Raw genomic sequence first — 21649 nt, forward strand, 5'->3', positions numbered from 1 at the left:
TGTACCAAGAAACACAAAATCCAAATCAAAGGAACAGCTCCCATTTTTATAACTTTCTGTGATTTACTCACTAGACTTCTGTGACTTACTCACTAGAAATCTAGGATGATACTTCCAAGGAAAAAAATCCCACCTATTGAGAAGAAGGTGCATTCAACAAGAGTGTGGAAAGTTTGTTTGAAGAAGATAAAAGAATCTAATAGAAAAGCAGGTATGAAGGAAATGAGCTGATGATCTGGATGCTGGAATTCTTCAGAATCTTTTACACCAATGCCTATTATTTGTGACAGTGTGCAAAGACTGAAAATTATTTTTTTTAGAAAAAAAAATGCTTTATCTTTTTGTTATTAATAATGTTGCTAACAAATATAGAATTAACATAAATGTGTAAAATAAAGATTGTACTCATATAACATGTAGCTCTCTTTAAGATACATCAAACACAATCCTGCCAATGTCATTTTTTTAAAAATGCAATAAATAGCCAATTTTTCAGTCCCAGAATGTCTCCAACCGGCTGGCCCTCAAAGTGTTAACAAGGTTATTAAGATGATGTCTCTGGGTGATGACTAATTTTTTATCAGTTATGTTTATCATAGTTTACACTCCTGGATACATACCCATGCCCTATTGATCCTGCATGTCTGCTGGTCTGAAACATCATAGCTGATTCCTGGCACCTACTATAGCTACCTCTCTGCTCTTCAGCCCCTGCATTCAAACATTCACTTCCTTTCCTGCTCCTTATCCACTTCTTTCTCAAGCAGTATTCAAAACTCAGTAATTTCCTTTTATCTTGCTATTAAAATAATTTTTTTTTACTTATTTCACCCAAAAAATGTATAGCTTATTCTTTATGCTCATTTTTTCTTTCCCTACTTATTGTTTCTTGGCTACCTCTCTCCTCCCTTACTTCTCTTACTGTGATGGATCAGCTGTCTACTTTCATTTGTCCGTGAAAGCTGTCCTTGCATTCTCAATGCCCTTCAGTACCTTTCCTCTTTCTCAGTGCCCCAACGACTTTCTGTTATCTTCCATTCAACACACTTTTTTCTTTTTCAACTCTTATTTGCTTTGACAATCAAGCTATTTATGCCATAACATAGTAAAGCTTTCAGTTTTGATAAAGAAGGTAATGAAACACTGCAGCAAGCACACATTTCATCATTATATATGTCCCCCAACAACTCAGCACTTCAGCCAAAGGTGAAAAGTGCTCTAACATCAATGTCCATTTCTAATTCAGAATGTTGGATTATCAGAATGGAAGTGTCACTCAGTACTCTGAATCACACAGAACCATGGTAACTTGCAAGATAAAATTGCTATCATTAATGGAATGTCCACTTATGAAAATATGCAGTTTTGTGGTCAGAGTAGTTTGGCTCATAAACAGAAACTATAAAATGTGCAAATGAAATTTAGCTGTGGTGTTGTGAAATAGTACAATTTATCAAATTAGAACTTTGTGATTGTTGATGAAATGGCCAAAGAGGTCATAGAAATAGCCAACTGAACTCTCTCTCTCTCTCTCTCTCTCTCTCTCTCTCTCTCTCTCTCTCTCTCCATATATTCATTACATAGACACTACACAGATTTATTGTAACTTATATTAGCAATATTAGCAAGAAACTGCATGAGCACTGTGATGTCAACTTACAAGAAAAGAGCAGAAAAATATAAAAGAAACAAAATAGGCATAAGCTAGGTTGGAGCCACATTCGGATCCTGGTTTCCGAGCAAGCTTATCACATGGTCTGCCACTGATGCAGGACAACATTATTGAAGGCCAGGCTTCCCCCGTTGCACACCTGGAAGGAGATAAACATAAAAATTAAACCTAAATGTACAAATAAATATGTAATAAGATATTTATTGTGCCCCATTCTGTTTGCAGTTCCTTACATAAATAATAAAGCTGGTGTGTGAGAAAGTAAAAATTAATTTAATTTTATTGATTTAATGAGTCACTTCTGCATGCGTACACAATTTTTGAGTGTTACAATTAAACGAAACTGGCACTACACACATTATTTTAAACAAAATGGAGTTTGGATCAACACTGGTTCAAATTCTTACCAAAATGATTTTTATAGTAGGTACTAAAAATCATTTGTCATAAACTGTGTAATATATGTTGAAATATGTTTGGTAATCTTCTGGCCAAGTAAATACATAGTATTTAATTTTTAAACTGCCAAGACCATACTAACAGTGCTCCATAGCACAATATAGCACAGTGCTGCACTCTGTGAGAGGTAGAGACTTTGCTTCATTTTGCTACTCATCCTTGTGCTTGAAAGTGAACTACTTAAAAAGAAAGCAAAACAATATAAACATAAGAAACAAGACATAATATCTGTCTCTTAATCAATATCAGATTAAAAACATGCCAAGAAAGATTTAAAAGTATGTATGATATTACCATAACACATGTGTGGAACATAGAATGAATAAAGACAATTAGCAACTGAGCAGAGGAGATGTCAAGCTGTGGATATGCAAACATGTGCTGCTCCTGAAACTATGGCCTGACTGGGACAAATGAGTGTTTTGGATGGAATAGCTACGGTTAATGTGTAGATGTGCTGCTGATTCCATGGAATCTTCCTTGATACCCTGACCACGAAAGTTCCTATGTCCACATGTCACTCAACCTTCTGCAAAGTTTCAAGTTTTGAAATTCAGGAATTAACTCTCCATCATCAACCTTGTCATGCAGAAACTGATTATAATGGCAAAGATATCTTTAAACTATCTAAACAAGATACATCTACATGATCCTGAATTCAAATATCTCAGCTTTTAATTTAACTACCTGACATTTATTGATTTGAGCAATATTTTAAACTCCATCTGATGCAATTATCCAATCTTTTCACATTTTACTCAAATCGTAGCTTAGAACTCTCTATCTCTCTCAACCACTAGCCCCTCATTATCTTCAGATCATTTTCTGTAAACCTATTTCATATATCACTACATGAAAAATTCACCCCCAACAACTTACAGGACATAAAACATGAAAGGACCTGTAACACAGTGAGTAACCAATCCTTCAAAAGCTTACTCTTACTGAAACACCAGACCTTCAACCATAAACACAAATCATCTGCACAGGACAAGGTAAACATTTTCTCTCCTTCACTTGTCCTCAACAGTGAAAACATATGTGTTGCATCCATCTTACTGATTACAAGGAACCTAAAGTACACTCATCTTCCACTTTCACTCACACTCAGTTACTCCATGATAACCTTCCAGTAATTCCTCACCTACAAATATCTCTCATTTTCCTTGCATATCTTCCTTTGTAAATGACATCAGTTTCATGACCGATAAAAGTGAACCCACTTGCAATGTCATGATTGTTCCAAACAGCCATCTGTATGCAGACATCAACTCCACCACTCTCTTGATGAACCAGAGTGATAGTCATGCAGAAAATATCCATCAGTTGTTTGATGCATTTGCTGCAAGTATTACAATATAGTAGTCCAACATGCTTTCCATACATGATAAAATCTCTCTCTCTCTCTCTCTCTCTCTCTCTCTCTCTATCAACTGAATTCACATCCTCCCTTACCTTCACCAGCTGACTGCATATGTTTTTCAAAATCTACAGACTTAGTTATCTCAGAGGCCCATTATATTGCACCTTATTACTGTGTCCCCACTGAAGAGATTTCTGGCCTGTTGGTCAAAGTCTCTAGAAGAATGACCTGCAGTTCACTGAGCAAAGCAGTAGAGTGGTTAGCACACTGGACTTACATTCAGCAGAACAACAGTTCAAATTACCCTCTGTCTCTCTAGATTTAGATTTCCCATGATTTTCCTAAACTGCTTAAGTCTAATGCTGGGAGGGTTCCTTTGAAAGAGCATGGCTGATTTCCTCCCTTGTCTTTCCTAATCTGAGATTGTGTTCTATTCCTGATGAACTAATTGTCAACAGAATGCTCTCTCAGTAGGAACCAGTTTGGATTTCAGAAAGAACTCTTAACTCAACAGATTGTATTTTCTTTGCCAGATTATACAATAGACTCAATACATCAAAAAATTATAACTGTTGGAAATATTTTGTGACAAGGCACAGGTTATTGATTATGTGAACCATGACACCCTCATATAAAAGTTAAAAAATTATTAAGTTATTGATACAGGCTAGTTCGTGTATTTTATCTTATTTGCATGACAGGTAGCAACACTGTATCAGTTCCATGCCAACCTCACAGCAACTGACAATCATAATTTGAAGCATCAGACAAGGCATACCACAGGTTTGTGTTATGGATCCTTTATTGTCTCTGATAGACATAAATGGTCTTCAGCTTGCCATTACCAGCAGATGTAATTTTAGTCATTTTCTGTAGCTGACACAAATATAGGAACAAAAGGTAATACCAGTCCTCTTGCACAAAAGGCAGCTGTTGAAACATTTGAAAACTTCTAAGCAAACAGATTTTTATTGCACTTAGACAAGGCCCAGTAAGTACAGTTCAGTACTTCCCACAGAACTCATCAAATTACAAAAATGGTCAGTTCAAACAAGATGTACAAGAAGTAGATGATTTAAGCATTTTTAGCTGCAAAAAATGACAACTTTAATTAGATAATCCACAACCCAGGATTAATTAAGTACATCACTACAGCTACATTTGCAGTGCACATAGTTTCTGATATAGTTGGTTCAAAACTGAAGGAACTATTTGATTTTGCAATTTACATGTATTAATGTTTTATGGAAACAGTTTTTGGTAATATTCAGCTTACAAAAACAGTATTTACAGAATACAGAAATATGTTACAGAACACAGTGCATAGACCTCTTCAAATAACTTGGTACTTATACAATCATTTTGTTGGTCCAGGTGTTATGGTCTGGAGAGTTATAATGGTACATGGGAGTACTGACCTCCAAGGTACGCTCACTGGCCAATGTTATTGTGACACTGTATTTCTTCTCCATGTGTGTCTTTTCAGGGGCGCATTCAGCCTTGACTTCATTTTTATGGATGACAGTGTGTGACCACATCAAACACCACAGGTGGAAGAGCTCTTGGAATGATAGGAGATTCAGTGAATGGGCTGGCTTGCTCATTCCCCTGACTTAAACCCCATTGATTATGTGTGGGATCCATTGGAGAGATGTATTGCCAACATGTCCACATGCAGAAGTTATCAACTGTGCTGGTGGAGAAAAGGAATGCGTAGCCACAACAAGTCCTTGCCAATCTTGTGGGCAGCATGGAAGCATGTTGCAGAACGCAAATTTCTGTCTGTGGTGATCACACATCATATTAAGAACCATGTCTCATCTTTTGTAATCTGCATGGGACCATAATAAATCACAGTGACTTCAGTGCAGTTATTGTCTTTGAATAAAAGTGTCATTCCTCCTCATCTCATTGCATATTTTCTTCAGTTACCTTCTATACTGTATTATAGTATACTATGCTATACCATGCTATACCACAGCAAATCTTTCTATGTAGAGTTCAAGTATCATCAAGCTATGTTAGTTGACAGTGACACATCATCTTTAAGTTTTGTGAACGAGCACAGTTTTCACTTCTGTTAGAGTAATGTGTTTTGAATTTCACACAATGGCTGTTTAGTATAAAAAGTGAGCACTTTCAGTGGTCAAAAAACTGCAAATCATACATCATCATTATCAGTGTTCCATCCAAAGGCATGTTTTTACATAGTGACTTTCCATGTTCTTCTGTCATCCTCTTCAGGTATACGTAATTTCTGCTGCCCTTTATGTTGTTGGTCATCTTGTATTTCCTCCTTCCTTTCAACCTCCTTCCACAAGCTAGTTCCTTCAGGGTGTCTGTTAGTGAGCACTTCCATTTCAATAAATGTCCTGTCCAAGTCTCTTTTCTTTTATAACCAGCTGCAGACTTCTCCCTCACCATCCATTTCCAACAGTCTTTCATTACTCAGTCTTTCCATCCAGCTTATCCTATCAATTCTCCTCCATATCCACATCTCAAATTCTGCTACACTCTTTCATGCTCTCATCTCCATGTTTCTGCCCAATAGAGAGCCACACTCAAGACAAAACACTTACCATGCCTTTTCCTCAGGCCTTTATCTAGTTAGCCACATAATAATTTCCTCTTTCTACTGAACACCTCTTTCACTATAGCAATGTGAGTTTTCACCTCATGATGCCATCTCAAGCCTTCAGTGATAATTATTCCAAGGTATTTAAATGATCTTACTTGGCTAATAATAACTTGTCCTCTCCTAATATTTGACAGTCTCCTTCCTGTGCCAGTTACCAACCTTAGTTTCTGTTGTACTGTTTCTCATCTCACATTACACGCAAGTTTAATTTAGATCTTTTAGTATTTTATTAACAGTTTGTTCACTTTCTGCCACTAACATCATGCCACCAGCAAATCTTATACACTCTAATCTCTTCCCACCAATACATACTCCCCATTTCCATCGAAGCCTTTGAAAGTAATCTCTTCCAGGTATAAGTTGAACAACAAAGTGGAGAGGAAACAAACTTGTCTAATGCCTCCTGCAATACTTCAGAATTAATTCATTGACTGCGAATTCCTTAATATTGGTTGTATTAGGTATAGATCTACTACCCAACAGTGACATATGGGCAACCTGGATTTCTCAATAATTGTGAGTAGTCACTGTAACCAATTTGGCTAACAATGACGTATATCATGTGGCCATATACATTTGGAGCACTTACATGTGACCGAGCAGGGTGGCGCAGTGGTTAGAGTACTGGACTCACATTTGGGAGGATGACGGTTCAAACCCGTCTCCAGACACCCTGATTTAGGTTTTCTGTGATTTTCCTAAATTGTTTCAGGCAAATGTCGAGATGGTTCCATTGAAAGGGCATGGCCAGTTTTGTTCCCAATCTTTCCCTAATCCGAGCTTGTGCTTCGTTTCCAATGACCTCGTTGTCGAAAGGACGTTAACCACTAATCTCCTCCTCCAATTACATGTGTACCTGGAAGAACAGACTCTGATGACAGTCTACAGCTGTATGAAATACTTTGAAATTAAATAACTGACTGTGTATTCCTTGACATCAGTTGTATTAGAATGGACTGCACATTTGTCTGGATTCATCTTTGTCTCATTCTCCCTGTTGTGGCAATCCAAGTAATGTGAGCATTGGGTGATGAATTTAGTGGACTGCAATATAAGGATGTAGACTGAGTGATACACTGAATTTTCAGTTGTTTCAGGGAGTATGCATGGATAGCCAGATTGGTTAAGATGACTATTTGCGATAAGCAGAAATCTGGATTCGAGTCTCAGTCCCACACAAATTTTCACTATTAGGTGGTAGTTCTATACCTAATACAGCTGATATCAAGAAATTCACAGTCCATGAATTAATTTCGAAGTATTTCGTACAGCCGTGGATTGTCAACAGTCTCTGTTCTCTCAGACATGCATGTAACCCTTTTCCAATGCTGCTCCATTCCAGTATTTCATTTCGAGTCCTTATTCTTAATTTATGTTGTAAATATTGATTCTGTATCAGTCAACTCTCCTTCCATTCTACAATATGGAAGTACATCAAGACCAAAACATCTTCACATAAAAGATTTGTGCAGTATCCTGGAATGCCATCTTTGCTTTGTGAGACATTTTTAGGAAAGGAAAAATGCTTCAACAAATTATTTGTGTAGGGGCAAAGAAGAGCAAGAAAGAGAAAGCTGAAAGATATGATGAGCTAAAAAATATTTTAATTCAACGGATACTCCAAGTTAGGACTTCATCAGTCTGTCTAAGTGGACCATTAATTGAATTTAATGATCTAGAAATTGCAAATACAACATTTCACTGCATTTATGGGCTGGTTTGAAGGTTTAAGGAGCATGTTCTAATTGTTTATTGAAAACTCAGTCCTTAGGCTGATTTCGTGATTGAAGATGCTGTTGCTGCCAGGAAAAATGATGTCTTAACAATACTGACAGCACAGTATGAAAAATGTGACAGAAAAATTTGGGATGCTTTTCAGACTCATATCTGACAAAGTGAAAGTTGGTATGATGCAACATACTATCAGCACCCAATTGTGCCAGTGCTGACTGACAGAGAAACTGAACTTGCTTAACATCAGTAAACCAGTAAATTTCCATTGCTTCAGAATCATGTATAAACTACCATTCACCTACATAAAACATCAATGAGGCTGAATGATAAAAGTAAAATTTGCCACATGTCTGCAAACATTTGATCACAAAATGATCAAAGAAAGCTGCATGCTTCTTGTAGATAACTGTGCTGGTTATCTGAAAGATGTTTCACTGCAAAACATTGTTCTTGCTTTCCTTCCTCCCAGTGGTTTCATGCTTCAAGGAATAATAAGAGATAAAACACTAGCAGCCCAAGCTTCTTCTACAGTGGTATTTACCATACATTTATGTACCAGAATCTGCAAAGACAGGGAATCACCTGGAAACAATGCATTTTATTTCCTGTTTGTGGAGTGCTGTGGAATGCAAATCAGTCTATTTCAATTTATGAGAAACAACAGGATAAATGTTTGTCATGGACATCTGCAGAAGCAATTCTTATCACAAAGACTGACAAGCAGTCCATAAAAAGCCCTGTGACACTCACTTTCAAGTTTTTGTTTTGGTTGAAAATAATGTCAGGACATCTCAAATACTGGACATCCCTTCTTTCTAAGAAATACTCTGAATTGCACAGCTTGAAACTGACCCACCAATGCATCCTTTAGTCAGACAGTTGTACTGATCTCATTCAACACCAGTTCATATCTTCATTTATCTCAGTTCTATTCACATTCCAAATTCGGCTCCTTCCCCTTCCTCCTTCTGCTTCTCACTTTAGCTTTATGATGCATGTATCCTAGTCTACACTGTTCTTTGACAATCATCTTCCATTCTGCCTGCTCACCGAGTCCTCTTACCCTTATAGGTTCTGGATGGTGTCTCATGAGCAGTGTTGGGACACAACACTCTCAAAAGTGTAGAAACTAAACAGTGCATCATGTAAGAAAGGTCAAAAATGAGTAGTAAAACGAATTCTCTGTGTAAAATGCTACTTTTAGTTACATTAGAAGTGCATGAGTATATGTCCAAAAATTATCAGTGACAACTTTATTTGGTCATGCTTCATATGTTTATGTAGATAAAACTTGTCTTCAACATCTTCAATTAAAAACAACATAATTGTAGAAAAGAAAATTATGTGAGGACTCTTGCATACTTGTTCATTCTAATGTAAAGTGCAAGGGAAGTAATTTTTTGACTGTTTGAATAAAAAATGTAATTTTGATGGCTGTTATGTACACCTAGCAAACCTAAATGTTATTGTTATTTTTATTTACAGAATTTTGGAAAAAGTGGCATTTGGCCATGTCCTGTTAAAAAGAATATGATTGTAATTTATTATTTGAATATTTATTATTTATAATATTTACTGTGTTATAGAAACAATCTTAAAATTACTTCATACATCCGCAAATTAAAGGAAAATATGAAAAACTTATATGTGCTGTTCAGGGACACCAAATTGCAGGACGTCCTAACAAAGTACAAAAGTAGCACATAAATATACAAGGAATCCCAAAAAATCCCTAAAACACATTATTATGCTGAAAAGATAAGAGAATCCAGTAATGTTAGTAAAACAGCCTGGAATGTTGTAAACAAAGAATGTGAATGTAAAGAGTATTCTGATTGCAGTAATATAGCACCAGGAGAAAATGAAACATTGGTGAGTGAGCAAAAGACGGTATATGAGGCATTCATAGAATGTTTAGTAAATCATGCAGAGAAGAAACTGATGAATCAACACTACAAATGAAGTCCATTACAATGAGTAATTCATTTTTCCCAAGGGGTGTTACAAAATGAGATGTAACACAAACAATCTCAATATTAAAATTAAAAATCTAGTGGTTACGATGATATATGATCTATATTACTTAAAGAATGCAGAAATGAATTAATAAAACTACTAACACTTCCTGACTTTTTGAAAATTTGAGACACATAATGAGTGTATACAAATGAATCAACCAGAGGTAGAAACAATTACAGGTCAATTTCATTGACTTCAACACTTAGCAAAGTTACTTGATAGAGTAATCATAGACCAAATGGAATCTTTCTTCTATGAATAAACCTCACTAAACAACTCACAAAATTGATCCCAAAAAGTGTGATAAATAATAATACCAGTGGTAATTTTCTTTCATGAACTGCTAAACAAACTAGATTAAGGAAAACCAAGTCATTTTTCCAGATTTGTTTAACACCTTTGATTCTGTGAATTATATAGCATTTTTATCAAAATTACAAAGTTTCATATAGGAGGATTGGAAGTAAATTTCTTAAATTCTTAACTGCAAGATAGAAGAGAGGTTGTTTTACTTGACATGTTATAAGAATGAAGGCAAGATCTTAACAGTAGCACCAACATGCAAGAGTCCTCCAGGGAAGTATTCTTAGGACTTTTTTTGTATATATTAATGACATAGCCACAAAACTAAAGGCTAGAGAATTACGCTGACAATACATTATTTACTAGCTGGGGCCATACTGAACAGATAGCAGTGCAAAACAAGAAACACAACTCTGACCTCATCAGAGAATACCTTGTTATGCATAAACTTACACAGAATAAGGACAAGGCTGTTGTGGTGGACTTATTGTTAAATTATAGCCAATCACAAGAGAACATAAATACTGAATTGCTGTCCACAACTGATGGCTGATGAACATGGTACATGGAAAGAACATATCAATTACATCTGTAAAATGATTAGCTGCAACATTTACTTACTGCACAAAAATGTCTCATAAAATAATAACTCCTCCTGACCTTAAACAAGAATGCTAGAGATTAATCCACTTCTTGTGATTCATCACAATATGGATTCGTGGAATTCATAATATATAAATAAATATAGGATTGAAATGTGGGGTGAGGCACCCACAGTCTACACAGCGAGGACATTTGGGTTACAGAAGATGGCAGTTAGAACAATTGCTAATACAAGCAAACACCAGTCCTGTAGGAGTTACTTCATCAAGTATAATTTACTGGCTGCATACTCATTGTATGTCCTTAAGACAACTATGTTTATGAAAGAGAATGAAGAACTAAGGGTTATAAATAGAGACATTTGTAATTACACAGTACAACAAGAGGTGAGTATCATAGGATATGGTCTAATCAAAGAATTGAAAACTGAAGTCCACTAGCAGCTGGAAGAAAAATCTATATCAAGGTTGCCAAAAAATACATAAATCAAAAAAAGTTTTGCATCACCCTGGTTCCCAGAACTCCTGAAGATAGACATTGACTGTGGATATTGTATCACAGACACAGTCCCTTTGATTGTTCAGAGACGTCACTAAACTCGCTCATAGATACAAACAACCATGCATGAGCAGCGCCTAATAGGCAGAGGGGGTCCAACAGCCGATCAGTTTCAGTCATTCCACCAAGAAGGAGGAACACAGCTCCTATTGTCTATGGGTCAACCATGTCTAGCTGGTCAATACCGCAGTTCAATCATGTCCGTGTTGCTACTTTGTGCCAGGAAGGGCTCTCAAAAAGGGAAGTGTCCAGGCATTTTGGAGTGAACCAAAGTGATGTTGCTTGGACATGGAAGAGATACAGAGAGACAGGAACTGTTGATGACATGCTTCGCTCAGGCCACCCAAGGGCTACTACTGTAGTGGACGACCACTACCTATGGCTTATGGCTCAGAGGAACCCTGAGAGCAATGCCGCCATGTTGAATAATGCATTTTGTGCAGCCACAGGATGTTGTGTTATGACACAAATTGTGCTTAATAGGCTGCATGATGTGCACTCCCGACATCCATAGTGAGGTCCATCTTTGCAACCACGACACCGTGCAGGGTGGTACAGATGGACCCAACAACATGCTGAATGGACTGCTCAGAATTAGCATCACATTCTCTTCACCAATGAGTGCCACATATGTCTTCAACCAGACAATCGTCGGAGACCTGTTTGGAGACAACCTGGTCAGGCTGAATGCCTTAGACACACTGTCCAGCAAATGCAGCAAGGTGGAGGATACCTGATTTTTGGGGTGGCATTATGTGGGGCCGATTTACACTGTTGGTGGTCATGGAAAGCACCGTAATAGCTGTACGATATGTGAATGCCATCCTCCGACAGATTGTGCAACCATATTGGCAGCATATTGGTGAGGCATTCGTCTTCATGGATGACAACTTGCACCCCGATCATGCACATCTTGTGAATGACTTCCTTCAGGCTAATGACAACGCTCGACTAGAATGGCCAGCATTTTCTCCAGACATGAACCCTATCGACATGCCTGAGATAGATTGAAAAGGGCTGTTTATAGACGATGTGACCCACCAACCAGTCTGAAGGATCTATGCCAAAACGCCATTGAGGAGTGGGACAATCTGGACCAACAGTGCCTTGATCAACTTGTGGATAGTATGTGACAACGAATACAGACATTCATCAATGCAAGAGGACATGCTACTGAGTATTAGAGGTACCAGTGTGTACAGCAATCTGGACCACCAACTCTGATAGTCTCACTGTATGGTGGTACAACATGCAATGTGTGGTTTTCATGAGCAATAAAAAGGGCGGCAATGATGTTTATGTTGATCTCTATTCCAATTTTCTGTACAGGTTCTGGAACTCTTGGAACCAAGGTGATGCAAAACTTTTTCTGATATGTGTATAAAACAACTCAATGGAAATCTTTTTAAGGGTAAACTGGAACAGTTGTAATTGAAAGATGTTTATTACTCACTCCAAGATTTCTGAACTTCAGTGTTGACAGATCTATTTTTGTAGGTTTCAGTTTATTAGTAATGGTAAATGTTTACATAACAGTATCTAATGTGCTCCTTGTTGTAAATGTTCATTGTATTTATGGCATGATATGACTGATGTAAATATACAAAAAATAAAGTTGTCCAAGACTGTTAAGTTGTAATAGACAAATAAAGATTATTATTATTACTGAGTCGCCGGCTAGGGTGGTCAAGTAGTTCTAGGTGCTACAGTCTGGAACCACGTGACCGCTATGGTCGCAGGTTTGAATCCTGCCTCGGGCATGGATGTGTGTGATGTCCTTAGGTTAGTTAGATTTAAGTAGTTCTAAGTTCTAGGGGACTGATGACCTCAGAAGTTAAGTCCCATAGTGCTCAGAGCCATTTGAACTGAGTCAATTTGATGACTCTTATCTAGATGACATGTGAGTCCAGCAAGATAGTGACATCGATCACATATTTCTCAACTAAATAAAAAAACAAAATTTCATGGATGCATAACTTCATGATGTAACAAATGCAAATGGCAACAGAAATGTTTTGTCTGCAAACACACCTAGGTTTTTTCTTTGCGTATTTATGAAGTTCTAATTTTATGTTAAGAAAATAACAACAGTTACGGAAAGCATATATCTGAAGAGTCATTGACAATGCACAGTGAGAAAAATTGCTGATATAAATACTAAGATGACAGATACTCTTGGAGATCATTTGACAAATGTTGTTTTCTATATTCACAGTATGTAACAATTTAACAAAAATAAACTAAATTCCAAATTATATTTTGAGAACATTACTATGCTTAATAGTTACAGACATTCAGTGTAAACAATAACTGTTAATACAAAAACATGATTGGCAGAGTGTATACGTGAGTCTCACATGAAATGAAGACAAGTGATATTGCTTATGAATAAAACAAAACTATTAATGTTGTTGGGAAAATATTTCTATGTAACTGACACAAATAAGGAATCTTGATGATACACAGAAAGTCTACACCAAAGAACTTTTTGGTCAAATGATTACAAAGTAATGCAATGGAGGTATAGAAAAATTGGAGTAACACTTGCAACTTTAGATGAGCACACATTTGAACAGAAACTACCAGACATGCACAATGACACGCAACAATATTTAGTGGCGAAATGCAGTCGCAGACTGCTTCACCAGATTGTACTTACCATGCAATGTGGAACTTCCGTTCAAAAACAGTGTATACACCATAAGCATATGCTTGTTTATTTTATATCTAAAGCTATAAAATTATTATAAAAGTGCTCCTTGAAAATAAAAGTCTCTTTGTCCTAAAAAAGAAATCCCATTTCCTTCCCAATTTCAAGTTTCTTTCAAAAGTGATTCTTGAGAAGAAAAGGTCTTGTTTCTTATTTTTTAAAAGAATCTGTTGTTTGCTTCCTGTATCTTAAGTATGACTCAAGTTTCATCCCAAGCAAAGAACAGGGCACGCTCACCTACAGTGATATCACCAAATTTCTTTGTGGACATTTATTCCACTCCAAAGTTTCAATTAAATTTTACTGCCTGAAAGCCAAAGTCTGTACTATTTCTACAAAACTCAATAACTGTATTACTTTTTTTGTAATCATTTTAAATCAAACAGTTGTCTCTAGTCTTCTCGATGATGGTCAAAATTTCCACCAACGAGATGATGACTTCCATATTAGAGGAGCGCTCATATCTTGTTTTCCATAGTTTGACTTAAAGCTGTTTCAAAATGCTGGTGAAAATGTTATAGCATGTATTCCAAATTACTTTATAACATTCATAATAAACTGGGTACACAGATAACAAGAACTGCTATGATCACTTTACAGCAATAAGTATTGCAACAAAAATATTAAATCTTAGGCACAAACAATCAGATGAACTATATACTGACTGATACAGCAAAGATTTGTAAATCAAAACAACTATCAACAAAAAACATACGATTTAAATTTCTTAAGGGGAACTAATTTAGCAATACAAATGTTATGCAAGCCAAGCGCATCTACTGTAACGACAAATAAAAGATTGCCGAATGGATTCAAGAGCTTACTAATGCCCCTTTTCTCTGCTTTCAGGCATGATATTTTCACATTAATGGCCATAGATTTAGTTCACATTTAATATATAAATGGTTGTCGAACACCACAGTTTCACTGAAACATTCCTTTCAGTAAAATTTCCAAAACAGTAAACTGATAGAAAATATGAATTAACTTGCCTGAAAAGCAGCATTAGACCCTGAACAAAGCTGCGGAAGTTGTTATGCCGGGTGATGGAAGTTTCAGGGTCCAGATCAATGTTTCCAAATACCTACATGTGGGGAGACAAGCAGTAATATTTAAGTGATATGTAAATAATGTTTTAATTAACTGATGATTTAGGATCTGTGTACTAAACTGTGGTGGGCTACATGTGAAATCTTAATTTGTTCATTACTCAGTAATGGCAAAGGATAATTCAAATAGCAAAAATACAAATATTACAATACAGGTACTGCTAATACTATATCTTTGTTTGTTTTGAAATTATCACTGCTTGCAGTATAATTATTTTGTGGCTATCGGATACAATATAATGGATATATTATTTATGTTAGTAATTATATATGCTGCCTATGAAATCAGAACTCACAAAACTCAATACACATATGTCATTCTGTATTTAAATTGTAGCTTGCAAATTAGAAATGAGCAAACAGTTAACAACATTGTGCTACAAAATTCATAAATAGCTAGAAATTTACTGTAGTAATTTAAAAATTGATGTGGATAGTACTGAGAGGAGTAAAAAAAGGGACAAGCACTAAAAAAACAAAATCAAAGTAATAAATACAGCTCAAAATAAAATAGCTCTGATCATAAAAATAAATGTGATATAAACTGGAACATTGCATTTGAGGTAAGTAATCAATCCTACATTTTTTAAACATGTCCACGATACAATATCACAATAAACCATACATTATTGTCCATAAAGAGCCATGCAAAATGCACAGACTTCTTTATGAAGCATAAATTCTTTAAAAAATTCTTGGTCACATCATTATGGATAGTCAAAGACATCAGTGTTTTACTACTAAGAGAAAAAGTTGTGAACAAAATTTTCAATACAAGTTAGAGATTATTAACATATGTGATTCTGTGGCTGTAATCAGTATGGTGTTATTCCCAGCAACAAAATGCATCATTTGCATCACATTAAATAGAAGTAGAAACATGTCTCAAGATAGTTAAATGAAGTTGGAATCCCACCACCAATAGACACCACAATTCAGTTATCAGTAATTGGCCTAAGAAGTCTGTTTTTCAGAACAAAAGTCCTTTATTCAGATACTAAAAGGGAACAAACTAACTAAAATGAGAAACAAGAAGGATCAGAATGTGAAGGTATATAATGAAAGGGACGATGTGAAAAGTTAAGAACAGTGACAAAAAATGACAGATATATTGCGTTACACAGTCGGATAATAGCTGTCGTTATCAAATACAGAGTGAAGATAGTATTCCATGTTCACATGTTTTCATATTTTTAAGAGATACAAAGAAATTCATATTATTTTCATTACTGGCACTCAGTTGTACACAATCTGCTTTTTCATCTTGCCAGCATATTCTTCAATTATTATAATTAATAATGTGTCATGACTCTGAAAACTAACATTACACTCCTAAATGTGATTTAGTGATTTAGTCCATTATTAAAAACTGTATCACCACGACAAAAGTTCCTGCCAAAGTAAAGCAGTGTGCTTCACCTGAGCTGCAATTAGTAGCCATGCCATTTGTGGTTATCCCTGATTTACCATTCTGGCATACTTTAAAGATTACTTTAAAGTTTCAAAGTACAAGCGACTTTCTCTTATGTTTTAAATATCACAGAGGCTCTCCAGCGTACATTACTTGACTAGAAGGGAAAATGACATACATGATAATGATTCAGCCACAGAAGCATATTTCCAAATTACCCACCAATAATAGCTATGAACATTCCTTTTGTGTTTCCATAGAAATATGGTAGTGTACATAATGTGAACTTGTTCATTGTTATCACACTGCCTCATCAGAGGCTGAGCAATCACGGCTCGTTAACAAACACAATACATCAGAGCCGGGTTCCTGCAAATGCACAGTTGCCCATGAGCAGCAAAGTTCCTCAGAACAGGTTTTTCATGGCAGACTGTATCAAAATCATCACATGAATGGGACAAAATGAGAGACAAGTTGATATTTCAAACATTGTCTGCGTTAATCACAGTGTTGTCTCCAGGCTGTGGGAAAAGTTCCGGGAAATGCATTCAATAGCAGATCAACATCACAGAAGGCCATCCACGCGAAACTACAGCAGCTCAGGACCAGTATGTAATGATATCTGCATGGAAACACCCTACAAAGACAGTGACTACTCTGTGCCATGAGCTTCAAGAAGACACGGGGGTTAACATAAGAACCCAAACTGTTTACAACAGATTTCATGATGGGGAGGTTGTACAGCCGAATACCTCTCAAGACTCCAACGCTCCATCCACAACAGAAGGATGCTCGTGTCAGATGGACTAGAGCACATGAGCATTGGCTACAAGACCAATGGATCAAAATGTTGTTCGCAGACGAAGTGTGAATAGGCTTGAACCCTGATGTAAACTCTGTTTGCATATGGAGGCAAACAGGGGAATGCACGCATCCCTCAATGACTGTTGAATGTCACTAACAATACAATGCCTCAATCATATTCTGGGCAGCTATCACGTATGGCCACAGCACACCACTCATTCCAATTGAAGGCAACCAGACTGCTGCTGTGGTTGGAAACAACATTCTTCGACCCGTAGTTAGTGATTTTGCAGAGACTGTAGGGGCATGGTTCACACTACAGGATTATAATGCCCAACCTCATCATGCTCGCAGTGTGTGTCGGTATCTGACAGGACATGTGTTCCGAAGAACAGATTGGCCAGCATGCTCACCGAATATGAATTGCATAGAGCATGCATGGAGCCTGTTCAAAAGAGTGATTTCTAGTCATCAACATATTCTATGAATACTGCCATTGAGGAGTGGGTCAGTATGTCTCAAGAGGTCTGCAATGAGTTGGTACTTAGCATGCCCCATCACATTCAAGAGTGCCTGAAGGTTCATGGAGGACCTAAATGTTATTGAACAGTGCACTGAACACACCATTTCATGTTTTTTGATGTTGTGGGACATTGCAATATTGTTTGTTTTTTCAAATAAGGCTCCTTTTTCATTTCATAATCAATTTAAAGACAGCATATAGTGCAGTTTTCCTTTGCATAGTATTCTGTATTATTAAAATATGCAGCATAAGACATCTATCTCAATTCAAGACATGCTTAACTTTTTGTGTTTTTATTTTGTGTGTGTGTGTGTGTGTGTGTGTGCATCAATTCCCTTTTAAGAGAGTGACTTAATTTCAGTAGTCATCATTTCTTCTTCTTCTTCCTTCATTCTTTCCAAATTCTCTTCATGCACTTGCTGTCCTCTCTCTTGTGTTCTTCTGACCATTTATTTCCTGTTCTTTTCTCAGTACATTTTTGTTTAAGTGTGCGTGTCTTTATGATGTGCCTGAAGTGTTCTCAGTTGTTTATGTTGTCTTATGTGGTTCTGAGTTCCTTATTGGCCTCTTCTGTTTTAGAGATCCACTTTGTCTTGTTCTTGCTAGTGTTTGCTACACAAAAGATTTGCTCTGTGAGCCTGTTCTTGTCCATCCTGCTGATATGTCCACAAAACTTCATCCTTATCTTTCTAAAGTATTTGTTATTGTTTCTATATCTTTGTAGGTATCTCTTGTTGGTCGCTTTATCCAAATTCCTTAATGAAACACTGGTCCATATACTTTCCTCAGAATTTTTCTTTCTTGTTTTTCAATCTCTCTGATTTTGGTTTGGCCATGAATCACTGTAGTTTCTGCAGCCTAGATAGCTTGTGGTAGAATGACTGCATTGTAGTGCCTTAGTTTTGTATTGAGAAAAATAGATTTTTCATTCTAATGATTCTAGTGAGCTTATATGCTTTCTGTAATTTAGAGATTCTTTCTTGGCTTGCTATGGAGTTTAGTCTCGATGGTTGGAGTATCTCACCTAAGGATCGTCCATGAAAGCCAGATTGATTCTCTGCTCTTTTTTAATCCCAAGTTAAATTCCCTATATTTCCTTTTCCCATGTCCTCACGATTTTTCCAGAACCATGTTAAAAAGAAGGGATGAGAGGCTATCTCCTTGGAAAACACCAGTATGAATATGAAATACTTCTGGCATTTGTCCCATGAATTTGACTTTGGAGGTTTGATGCCTGTTGGATAACTGACCTCGTTTTTCTGTCAATTTTGAATTCCTCTAAAATGAGGAATAATGTTTGCCTATTTATTGAATCAGACGGCTTTTTAAGGTCAAAAAAGGTACCACAGTATTTCTACATCAACTCATTTGCAAGACTGTCTTTAGGTTCCATATCTGTTCAATGCGAGATAGACATTTGCAGAACCCTGCCTTATACTCTCCTATTACTTGGTCTGTCTGTTCTTCTAGTCAATTTAACAGGGATTTTGAAAGAATTTTGTGTACTACAGGGATCAGTGATTTTCCCCTGTTATTATTTGGATTGGTTTTCATTTCTTTTTTGTGGAAAGGCAAAAATAATGCACATTTCCACTCTGCAGGTATTTGTTCAGTTTCCCAAATGTTTGATATGATTCTGCCAGTTTCTTGTGTGAGGTTACTGTTATTTAATTCCCATATTTCTGCTATGATCCTGTCTTCCCCGGGAGATGTGTTGTTCTTCAAAGAGTTGATTATTTCCTTTACTTCTTTAAGAGACTGTGGTTTTGAATTACCGAATTATCAGTTTAATAAGTCACAGCTGCAAAATACTAACGCGAATTCTATACAGACAAATGGAAAAACTAGTAGAAACTGACCTCGGGGAAGCTCAGTTTGGATTCCGTAGAAATATTGGAACACATGAGGCAATACTGACCCTACGACTTATCTTAGAAGCTAGATTAAGGAAAGGCAAACCTACGTTTCTAGCATTTGTAGACTTAGAGAAAGCTTTTTGACAATGTTGACTGGAATACTCTCTTTCAAATTCTGAAGGTGGCAGGGGTAAAATACAGGGAGCGAAAGGCTATTTACAATTTGTACAGAAACCAGATGGCAGTTATAAGAATTGAGGGACACGAAAGGGAAGCAGTGGTTGGGAAGGGAGTGAGACAGGGTTGTAGCCTCTCCCCGATGTTATTCAATCTGTAGATTGAGCAAGCAGTGAAGGAAACAAAAGAAAAATTTGGATTAGGTATTAAAATCCATGGAGAAGAAATAAAAACTTTGAGGTTTGCCGATGACATTGTAATTCTGTCAGAGACAGCAAAGGACTTGGAAGAGCAGTTGAACGGAATGGATGGTGTCTTGAAGGGAGGATATAAGATGAACATCAACAAAAGCAAAACAAGGGTAATGGAATGTAGTTGAATTAAATCGGTTGATGCTGAGGGAATTAGATTAGGAAATGAGACTCTTAAAGTAGTAAAGGAGTTTTGCTATTTGGGGAGCAAAATAACTGATGATTGTCGAAGTAGAGAGGATATAAAATTTAGACTGCAATGGCAAGGAAAGTGTTTCTGAAGAAGAGAAATTTGTTAACATCGAGTACAGATTTAAGTGCCAGGAAGTCGTTTCTGAAAGTATTTGTATGGACTGTAGCCATGTATGGAAATGAAACATGGACGATAAATAGTTTGGATAAGAAGAGAATAGAAGCTTTCGAAATGTGGTGCTACAGAAGAATGCTAAAGATTAGATGGGTAGATCAACATAACTAATGAGGAGGTATTGAATAGGATTGGGGAGAAGAGAAGTTTGTGTCACAACTTGACTAGAAGAAGGGATCGGTTGGTAGGACATGTTCTGAGGCATCAAGGGATCACCAATTTAGTATTGGAGGGCAGTGTGGAGGGTAAAAATCGTAGAGGGAGACCAAGAGATGAATACACTACACAGATTCAGAAGGATGTAGGTTGCAGTAGTTACTGGGAGATGAAGAAGCTTGCACAGGATAGAGTAGCATGGAAAGCTGCATCAAACCAGTCTCAGGACTGAAGACCACAACACCAACATTGGAGGCTCACAGTTGAGAAGTGAGTGAAAATTCTTAGTTACAATTTGACAGTTATTTGTTGTGTTGATTTCCAGTGATCCATAAGGCCAGTGAAAGCACAGGTTAGATGGTTGATATCCTGTCAGGTTTCCTCTGAAAATTTTGTAAAAAATTCTAGCGTTGTTCTTGATAAACTCTTGTTCAATTTCTTTGAGCCAGTTTATACCACATCTACGCTTTTCTCTTTGTATTGCCTTAGATGAACTTTTCTGTGTTTTCAAACATTTCTGCCATTTCTGTAGAGTTTTTTTGCTACTGAAAGTTTTCCATGCTTGTATCCTCTCTTCTAGTGCTTGATCACACGCCCTATTCCACCACCCATGTTTTCTCTTTCTTGATGGTTTGCATAATCTCATAGTGTTTTTCAGTACTTCTGAAAGTTCCTCCCAATTCATTGCATTCGATTACCTAATTTCCTGAAGAATTCCCCTCTTGTTGAGTTTCAGATGTTCTGGATCAATTCTGAATGTTTTATTCATATTTATGAAATATTAAAATTATGTATTAGGCTAGCATTTAAACCCAGACTGTCACCTTTCACATGTATGGAGTAATAAAGTGAAAGAATTATTCTGGAAACTATCTATTTCCATTGTCTACTGATGGATAAAGTTTTTATTTAACTATTACATATAACAGGTTTGTT

General features: G+C 36.6%; 1 protein-coding gene across 1 annotated transcript in view; it reads right to left on the bottom strand.

Moving 5' to 3' along the window:
- LOC126184205 (voltage-dependent calcium channel type A subunit alpha-1-like) overlaps positions 1-21649 on the bottom strand; it is a 204024-nt gene that overhangs the window by 10052 nt on the left and 172323 nt on the right. The window contains exons 4-5 of the mRNA XM_049926573.1: positions 15052-15143; positions 1661-1811 (exon numbers count right to left, since the gene is read on the bottom strand). Of these exons, the coding sequence (XP_049782530.1) occupies positions 1661-1811; positions 15052-15143 (243 nt within the window). The remainder of the gene's footprint in view (positions 1-1660; positions 1812-15051; positions 15144-21649) is intronic.

Source organism: Schistocerca cancellata, chromosome 4, assembly GCF_023864275.1.
Source record: "Schistocerca cancellata isolate TAMUIC-IGC-003103 chromosome 4, iqSchCanc2.1, whole genome shotgun sequence".
NCBI lineage: Eukaryota > Metazoa > Arthropoda > Insecta > Orthoptera > Acrididae > Schistocerca > Schistocerca cancellata.